Here is a 9,979-nt window from a genome sequence, read left to right as displayed (position 1 = left end):
CAAGACGCTGGAAAAACAAGCCCGGGGATGAAGCTGCAGTTTTAGGAGTTGCCTGCTCACCTTCCCGCTGGGGAGGGAAGAGCAGCAGGAGGGAAGCACATACTTGTAGGCTTTATTATCTTAAATTACTTTTGTGTGTAGAAAAATATTATGTAACCTTCGGAATTGCTCGATCACTAGCAGCAGCTTAATGTTATTTGGCCTTTCGGTGGATTAGCAACGTTCTGGCTGGGTTGCAGCCCTGGGGTACAGATGCCTCTCTCCAAGGAGCTCACCCCAAAGGTGACTTTGGGTGAAGTTTCTCCTAGTTCTGCCAACAGGGCGGGAATCACTGTTGCTCCCTCTTAGCTCCCTGCTTGCTGGGCCAGGCCCATCAGTGGAGAAACACCGAGCTGGAGTGCAGCCATCCTGAGTTCAGCCTGCTCGGCAGTGGAAGTCCCACCCCGCGGTGGCCCCGGCTGTGGCGGGGATTGGGTGACCGGCCGGGGCCGCTGCGCCGGGCAAAGCACGTGTGGAATGAACTGGAAGCGGAGGCGAAGCTCGTTCTTGCAGGGCATGTTCAGCTCTGCCAAACGCGATGCCTTGGGCTTGGCCTTGGTTAAAGTGAGGAGGTTATGGCCATGTGTGCTGCAGTCATGTGTTTGCCTGGTCAGTGTAGAAGCCAAATGGTGTTATGTTTTTTGGACAGTGGGAATTTGCATGATAGCAAAAACATCCTATCATTTGAACTGTTGGGGACCTTTTGTAGCTAGGAAATAGTTTTGTTCTTTCAGCAAAAAGTTTTAGGGCCCATGCAGTGAAGGTCCTTACCTTGACCTGTTTGTGGGTGCATTATAAATCTTCCTTATTTGTTACTGAGACTTGGAGATCATTAGTGAAAGCAATGAATGGGGTAAAATAAGAATGTTGTTTTTCTTTTAATGTATTAAAGTGGAGACTTGGTTTAATGCAACATGGAAATGCATAGTACCCAACAGGCGGCCGGTTGTTTTGATATCAGTGGGAATTTGGTGTTTGCAATAGTTTTGTAGCATGTTGAACTGGCTGTTAGTTTGTTAAGCATTTTCTGTCTCAGACTTGACTCAGGTACATTACATCTGAACGAAGTTGCTGCATTTGACAGCAATACCACCTGTAGCATTTTGTTTACTTTCCAGTGCAGCTGCAGCATTAGCTCCTTTTTGGTTTCTTGGTGACAGGCCTTATTCCTAATCTCTGGAAGCAGTTATAGGAGTGTGAGCACACTCATACTGAGTCCCTTTTCTGTCATTAAAAAGTACCCCAAATTTGCAAAATCTCAGTAAGCACAACATCCTCCCAGTTTTGCTGGAGAAGGTTTGGGAGGTGTATATTTATTTGTCTTTGTCAGGTTAGCCCTGGGAGCTGGCAGCTCATTACCAGATACTGAGGGCTGTGGGGGAAGAGGTTGTTGCTGTCCACACCACGGAGCCACCACCATGCGTGTCCAAACTGCGCTGGTTCTCTGCACTGCTCAGCTGTCCTGGGGATGGGAAGGATACCAGCAATTTCTGTTTGATGCCTCATTTTTTTCAGCTGTCAAGAAACTCTGTGGATAAATCTAGTTTTAATGGGTTCATTTTCAGGTTAACAAGGATATTTCATGGTTATAGTGGTCGCATGCATAATACACGCCAAAGATACTCCTGAGCTTAAAGCACTTTCCTTCTCTGGTTTTTGTTTTCTCTTACACGATTCATTGTCTTTCTAAATCTGCTTTGTTACATATATATTTTTTTCTCTAAGTCTTCCTTCAGTTTTGTTCTCACTTTGGTGTAGCCCTCCTGATGGGCACGGAGGAAATGCGTCTTGAAGGTGTGATTTTTATTTACATGTATAGGTGATTTTTTAAATTTACATATGCATAAGACAGTTGTTAAATTGTAGTGTTTTCTCACTTTGTTTGGAGAAGTTGGGTTTGAGAATACTGATTGACTTTAAATAATGAAACTGATTTTCATATTTTTAGGAACATTTGAGTCTGGAGTAGGTTTCTGTGTGAAGCTAGGAACTGGCTATGAATTTAATCTATTTTGGTAATTAGAGAGGAGAAAAAGAGTAATGTCTTCTATCCAGAACAATTATAAATCACTCACAGATGGTTTCAGCAGTACATAAAAATAACAGGTTCCTCCAGGTTATAACAAATATCCTGCGGGTTCTTAGTTTTGTTGTGACCTGATATTTTTCAGTTTGGGGGGAATAATTCTTAAAAGAAAATTCTATGCGAAGTAGGTTTGCTAAAATTTAAATATTTAGGCAGTGGAGTTCTTAACAACTCTAATACTTTGAGGAGACTATTTTGTTCTCAGTATCTAAAGGTGCTCATGTGTATTTATTCAGGCAGGATTCTCTCTTTCTGAGCCAGCACCATTAATGTTTACACAAGATTTAGGCTTGAAAATATTCCAAACTCCTGGCTGTGATTTCTACCACGTCCCCTCTCCCTGGGTTGGTTTTGAACCCTGCATGTTCCTGGGTACCTCTGCATTTGTGAGAGCCGTGAGATATTTCTCTGGCTCTCTCATCTTGTTAGAGTTTTACATTGTGGGTTAACTGTACTTTGGTAAATACAGCTCTTTCCCCTGTGATGGTTGAGTTATTTGAACATGGATTCTCGTATTCCCTGAACACGCAGTGGCTTCGTGCTGGGTTAGAGAGCTCTATAAAATGGGGAGGGAACTGGAGGCTGTGGAGGTAGAGGAAATAGCTCATAGGAAATCAGAGGAGCTGCACACCGAGCTTCCTCTTGCGTTATCTGCACACCCATGTCACACCTAGTGCTGCAGAAGGAGTTCTCACTTGGTTTTTTATAGATCAGAGCTGCTTGTTGTGCATGCAGAGAGGTTGGGTTTAGATATATGGACATAATTTAAATCTATCTACCCTTAATTAAAAAACATCGGAGGGATTTTTCTAATTTAAGACCTGTGAAGACTGGTGGGTGGGGGTGGGGTGAAGCCTAAGTTTGCCTTCCTTTAGTTAGGAGCTGTGTAAGTCTGATGTCTTTAAATTTTTCCAAAAATGTTTATGGTTTCTCCCACACATTATGCTAGAGGACAGCATCATTGTGAGAAAAATGAGTATGTGTGTTCTTCTCATGAACAAAGTAAATGTCAAAAACAGTCCATCAAGGAAGTTTCTGAAGAAGTAACATTTTCTGAAGACAGGCAGGGTGGTAGGATTAGGAGCAGGGAGAGCTTAGTGAACTGGTGTTTGGTTGCAGGAACAGGTGAGGTGCTGGTTGTTCTGCTGCTTGGGATTTGGCTTGAAAGGGAACATCTTGCGAAGGTGCACGGGAGAAGTAAAATTTGACATACCTCTTTGGAATACTGTAGTTCAGCATCAGGTTCAGCAAGTGCAAGACGTGAGTAGAGGAGAAAGGGTCACTGTAAACTTGCTGTGGGTGACCGCAGGGGCTGCTGGAACGGGCTGTGGAGTTTGGGACCTCCTCTCCTGTTCTGCAGAGGAAATAAATAGCCTTGCTGGCACTAAGGCTGTATTTATTCATGCGTGCTGTGGAGACTGAAGCTAATAGTTTTGTACTAGTCTATTTTGGGATAGCTTGCTATCTACATTGTTGTTAAAATGGAATACTCTGTGAGGGTGGGTTATACCAACACCCAGCTTCCAAGGGGATTTCTGAAGCACTGAATGTATATTATGCATGTGGATGGTAGAAGCACTAGGGATCCAAAGCCCTTGGCTGGCTGTAGTTGAGTGTGCTCGTGTGCACACTGTAGTTGTAGCAGTTCCTGAAGGTATGTTGGAATGCAGAACTGTGGGTACTGACCTGTTATCATGGGACTTTCAGTTTCACTACAAGCTTCTTGATTAGAAAGGGTTCCTTTTATATTTCCAACATTAGGAATTGGCCCATGTCTCCCTGCACATGTCTGTTCAAGTCATCTGATTTCTGTAGCCTAAAATATGTGCTTTGCTAGGCAACAGGAGTGGAGAGGTGAAGTTTGGGCTATAAACTCAAAGCAGTTTGCACCATCGGATACAGCTGTGCATGAAGGGATAGGCTGAAGGTGGAAAGGGGAAAAAAGTTGGCTTAAATACAGCAAGGTTTGCATTTGAAAGGTCAACAAAGTTATCTCTGTTCATCTGGGGTTGTGTTTGGCCCATTTAATAGTGGGCCAAAAAACTTCGTATCATGGGGGGCATCTTGGTGTGCTGAACTGTTGGAGTACCCACAGCCTCAGGGCTCTCCCCATGAGCTGGTACAGACACACTGGAACAGTAACATCTTCAGAGTTCAAGTGTTTCTGGTAATAAACAGTTTTTTCAGATGAGTTCACTCATACAGAATGCCGCTACAGCATGCGGCCTTCCAGAAGCGTGTGCTTCTGCGTGCTCCTTATGTCCTGTCTGTATGTGCTGCGTCACTGGAGTTTTTTAATTACTTTAAAAATATCTCAAGTGTTGTAAATGCATGTGTATAGTTTCAGAAAGACCCACTGTATCATAATAGTTTTGATAAATCAGTGCTGCCATTTACACTGGAGCTAATTGCTCTGTCTTCCACTATAGGTTGCACAGAGCATTGAGGATCATCATCAAGAAGTAATTGCTTTCTGCAGAGAAAAAGGTTTCCATGGTTTGGTTGCATATGACTCCGATTATGCATTGTGCAACATCCCTTACTATTTCAGTGCCCATGCCCTAAAACTGAGCCGGAATGGGAAAAGCCTCACAACAAGCCAATACCTAATGCATGAAGTTGCCAAGCAACTGGACCTGAATCCAAATCGCTTTCCTATTTTTGCTGCTCTTTTAGGTAAGTGAAGATGCTGCTAGTCAGCCTTACAATTTCAGTTTCTATTAACTGTTTTAAAATAATGTGTGTGTAATTTGACAAAGCACCTGGGGAAAGGCATCCCTTTGTTCCAGACATTCCTGCTGTGTGAGGTGGACTGGATGTGTGTTTGAGGTCAGACATACCCAGTTTGTAGAAACCTTTGAGCAATGCAAATTGTGGCTGTCTAGAAAGAAGAGCTGAAAGCAGGGATTCAGCAGAGCTCTGCTTAGCTAGAATGTTCTCTGTGGGTTGGGGGAATCAGGACAGTTGTGGTTCTAGTTTGGGTTCTGTATAGTATGAGGTCTAGTTTCAGTGGTAAACTTTCCAGACTGGAAGTATGCTTTTATCCTGAATTCTGCCTAAAAATAACACCTAAAAATAACACCTATGGAGTGAAGGTGCTTGGTTTGCTGGGGCTTTTTTCCGCCCTCTGAAATGAGTGTTGGATAAATATGGCAGCATGTCAGCTGCAACGGAAATATATTAAACTGTATAATTGAGTGAAACTCAGCATTTCTGAAAACACAAGTGACCAGCATTGTACCATTCCATTGGTTTTGTCTGTATACTTCCGTAGCACTCTAGCTTTTCATGCTCACGAGCTTCTCATACTCAGCAGCACAGGAGGGAATGTCTGCAGTTTCACATTCCTGCTTAAACGGGACACTTTTAACACACTCTTTCCACAGCAGTGATAGTGAATAACTGTCATACTCTCAGACAGAAGAGTGAATTAATTACTGACAAAGTTGACTCCAATGAATAAGATTCATTTAGAACAGCATTCTAACTGCTTTTTGGGAGCAGCCATGTTCTTGATCTTGTCATGCTGTGCAAACAAATTAAGTAAACTGGATCTTCTTTTTAGTTTCTCACTCACTTTGTTTCAGTTGTGGGTACATGATAGAGGAATAAAACTTCTTTGAAAGCTCTGAATGAGAGAGATTTTGTGTTACTGTTTTAAATGCTAATATTTTAGCAGTCTTTAATATTGCTCCCAGTCCAGGAGGGCACCTTCCATGTTAAGAAGGAAAGAACCAATGGCTCTTGCAGTAGAAAGCCACAAGTTTTTGACTAGCTGGAGTTGCTTTTTGTCAGTGTGTGTTTTTCCTGCCTGTGCAGGTGTAGGGAGGGAAGGCAGAGGGTTGGCTGAGCTGCCATTGCAGGAATTGCATGACAGACTACTATTGCTTGGCTTTGTTTTGGAGTCTATAAATAAGTTGGGGCATGCCAGTTCAGTGAGTAAGAATTACTGCTGGAAAAGCAGTTTCCCAGTTGCAGATACACTTTATGGACTTCATGGGAAGTGTGGCTTTAAGTTGCCACATAATTCCAGCTGCGTGGCCTGCTGAGACTTTGCTTGCTTATGTCGAACAGTAGGTGAGAAAAGTTCTGATAAAGTCTCTGAAGGCTTTGCAGTTTTATGCAAGAAGCTCTTGGTTATTTTTCTCTCTTGCTGTCTTTCATGACCAAATATTTTTCAGCGTGTTCTTAGGAGAAAGAAATTTGAGGTAATTTCACATGATTACTCTAGAGAGATTTGGTGGCTTTCCCTCCTCCCCCTCAAATTGGTACAAAGGTTAAAGACCCCCAGGTCAGCTACAAGTTTAGTTTGAGTATTCCTTTGCATTTCTTGTGGGTGTGTGTATTCAGTATGAGTAAGCAGAATAAAGTTCGCAGAAGTTAGAATAGAAGAGACTCCGGAGATCTTCTTGTGCTTGGGGCTTTTGTGTTATTTTTGTATGAGTGAATTTTAGGAACCCTAGGTATTTGGGATAGAAAGTGATTATATGAGCTGACAACAAACTGATACAGTTTGCCTTAAAGTACTGGCAACATGTTTTAACTTTTGCAACCTTGGTAATATAGTAACTTTTTTTTTTTGTTGTTGTTGTTAAATGGAATACTAAGTGCCTATATGCATATAGTTGTGTGTAGCATGAAATGTGTTTAAATTAGGGTGGCTCATTTTCTAATCTGAATTTTTATATTTTTGTTGAATATCTAAGGGCTCGTCTGGCTTATTCTGCCCTTGCTCCTGTGGCCTCTTTGGGTCTTTTTTGATCCTATTAAGTAGAATAAAGAAAAGCACAATGGGAAGGAATGAGTGAGCATTTGATGACATGGGAAGGCACATGAATTTCTTCTGAGTACAGCAGTATAACTCCCCATGCTAGTACTTTGTGTAGGAATAAAATAATGTATTCTGAAATAATTACAGTTAAGCTGCTGGTTTAATGTTTGCAATTCCACAAGGCCCAAACTATCACAATAGCTGTGATATCCGTATTCAACTTTAGGGCTGCAGATGTATTTCTGTGTATCCGGGAAACTAAAGTTTCTTTGTATTCAGATTCTTTCATGTCATTAACTCCAAGAATCAGTTTGGGGAATGCTGAAAGAGTAAAATCATCCTCAAAGTTTCAGTCTCACATTAAGCAGTTGGAGAAGCCTGAGGAATGACACTAAACCGGGCAGTTAAAAAGTTGTTCTCAATGGCAAGTGATTTGGGATTGAGTTCTGTTCAGGGATAAAGTCTCAATTGAAGTATTCTTTCAAAATATTTTTCTGACTGCATCAACGAGGCAAACTTCTAAAGATTGCTTTCATATGAGGTTCTGTGTGCACTGTGGTTGGTTGGCTTGGTTTACAGTTTTTTTCCTTCTTACAGCGTTTCATCCAGAAGGGGTTTATAGCTGTACCATTATAATACAAAGGGTATCCTTGGCATGTGGCCTGGATACTGCGTGCTCTTAAAAATTTCTGTTCTAATTGCTGCTGGTGTAAACAGGGAGTTGATTTGGGTTATTTTGTAACTTTTGACTCAAATACCTCAGAATAATTTTAAAAAAGAAAAGCAGCCCAAGCTTCAGCAAGTAGAAAAACAAACCCAGTGTGAGATATAGGGCTCTAATTCAGTGAACTCTTTAGAAAGGGCAGTGGCTTCAATTAGTATCTAATTGCTTTAAAAAAAAACTTAAGGCATACACTAAAATAAGCTATTAAAATGGGAAAAATCAATATATGTTGAGGTTGTTCAGCCAGGTCAAGAAATAGAGGTTGCTTATGTAACACTGATCTCTTTCCCACTGTGACAGCACTCTGTAACATGTTTAGTTATGGAATCCTGTACTGCTCCTCAGTAAAATTTTAGAACTATGTAAGGTAAGTACAGGCATCACTTCTTAATTGGACCACAAAAGATACTGCTGCACTTCAGCGTACATGGTGAGAATTGATCGAACACTGCCTTATGTGTGTTCTGGGGGATGGAGTTAACTGCAATGACAGATGGAGACCAAACAAAATTGAGGTTTTGGTGGACGGGAGAGAAGGCCTGACTATTTTAAAAGGTAGCATCTGCAGGAGCGAGTGTCAGTTATCACAGAACTGTGCTGCTCTGGCCACAGTAGATTTTTGCAGACCTGTATTAGAAAGACTGTCTAATCTTACCTTGATCAGATTAGTGAGTGTGGCTGTTATATGCAAACTTGTTGAATCTTTCTGATGTGAGATTAAAGTTTAAATGATAGCATCTCCTTGCTGGAGATCTTGGTAGGGGTGAAGTATTGCTTGAACACAAAGACTTTCCACTCTGAGAAGGCATCTGCTTGTCACCAGGCAGGGGACGGCTTTCCTGGCTTTCACAGGTTAAAGAGCATTAAGAGAAAACTAGATGATTTTACAAGAAAAATATCAAGAAAGAAAACAACTGTTGTAATATTCAGAGAATCTTGTCATGTTCTTTATGAACAGTGCATTCACTAATAAGCTGCTGCTCTATAAAACCGGGTATTGAATATATCCTGAAGTTTTCCACCAGAATTGTGTTAAGACATTCTGTTTAGCTCTTGTAAAGTTTGGATCTGCAGCCATTGAACTCCATCAGAGGTTGATTAGTTGTGTCTTTGAATAATAGAAATGTTTGAAACGTTTCCTAGTAAGAATTTTTTTTTGAGTGTGATGTGCTTTGGGGGAAAAAAAAAAACCAGTGTAGGTGATCTTCCATTAGGTATGAACAGTGTGGTAAATACAGTCTCTATCTCTGTCCATGGAAACAACAAAATAATTTCCCAATTCCTTCCCTGCTGCCAGCCCAAGGTCTCATCTGACCCGGTCAGATCAGCAAAAGAAACTTCAGGGACTGGGAACCTGCTAAGTGTCATTGGAGCTGCTGGCGTTCCTGAGGGTTAGATAAACCTGGCTGGTGCCTTGCTGCTTGACCCGTGCTGCACAGTGGAGCAGAGTGCAGATTCCAGAGGCAGCTCCCATGTGGATCAGTAATGGCACGTGCTGGGATGCAGAAGGGGCTTACCAGCATGTGTCAGGGAGCAATAGAATGTGTTCTTACACTGTTGCACCTGCATTGTGAAATCTCTTGAGGATTCCCTAATAGGACACACTGGCTTGAGGTGGGTCCCATGTTGTGCCTGGCTCCGTTGCTGCTGCAGGGGAGTTGGTTTCATGGAAGAGCGCTCCTCACACGCATAAAGTGGCTGTTGCTGCAGCAGCAGCAGCGTGCTAATTAGGTTTTTCTGGAGTAACAAAAAGCTATCTGCAAGTTTAATCTGTTAATCCTCTTGATCGGGAGTTGAGGGCTGATTGCAGAGTTGTTTGCTGTATGTAGAAATAGTGTGTAACGTTTTACAGTGTACTTAAATGAATTCTGTGTTATGTTCCAGGTAATCATATTCTACCTGATGAAGATTTGGCTTCCTTTCATTGGAGTTTACTTGGTCCAGAACATCCACTAGCTTCACTTAAGGTAAAAATTCAATATAATTCGGAGAAATTAAGCTAAAATCAATGCTACTGGTTAACAAGAGCAATGTGGTAGGTTAATTGAGAGCAGCTCTGCAAGGCCCTTGTGCTGGGTCACCCTCAGGTATCCCAGTCCCCGGCTGCAGAGGATACCTGGGGTCATTGGCCTTACAGGTCTAAACTTAGCCCTGTGATCCCCCTCAGTGCCCTTCAGCTGCACGAGCCGGAGCTCCAGTGTGGTTTGGCTTGGAGAATGCAGCTTCTTCCTCTCCTCTTTCTCGAAGAGGAGAGTTTTTTGTTTAGTCATGTTCTTCAGCTATCAAAAATAATGAGCTGTATATCTTCCTACCATCTTGTTTTGTTTTCTGCTGCTCTGAGTTTGTCTGTAATAGTCTG

At 42.0% G+C, this 9,979-nt stretch overlaps 1 protein-coding gene across 5 annotated transcripts in view; it reads left to right on the top strand.

Moving 5' to 3' along the window:
* The window catches only part of FAM120A (family with sequence similarity 120A), a 49,417-nt gene that overhangs the window by 1,703 nt on the left and 37,735 nt on the right, over nucleotides 1–9,979 (top strand). For all 5 annotated transcript variants that reach the window (XM_032120546.1, XM_032120545.1, XM_032120550.1 and 2 more), the window contains exons 2-3: nucleotides 4,555–4,801; nucleotides 9,505–9,587. In XM_032120546.1, coding sequence (XP_031976437.1) covers nucleotides 4,555–4,801; nucleotides 9,505–9,587 — 330 coding nt within the window. The remainder of the gene's footprint in view (nucleotides 1–4,554; nucleotides 4,802–9,504; nucleotides 9,588–9,979) is intronic.

The sequence above is a fragment of the Corvus moneduloides genome, chromosome 11 (assembly GCF_009650955.1).
Source record: "Corvus moneduloides isolate bCorMon1 chromosome 11, bCorMon1.pri, whole genome shotgun sequence".
In the NCBI taxonomy this organism is placed as follows: Eukaryota; Metazoa; Chordata; class Aves; order Passeriformes; family Corvidae; genus Corvus; species Corvus moneduloides.
This window is presented reverse-complemented; position numbering and strand designations above follow the sequence as displayed.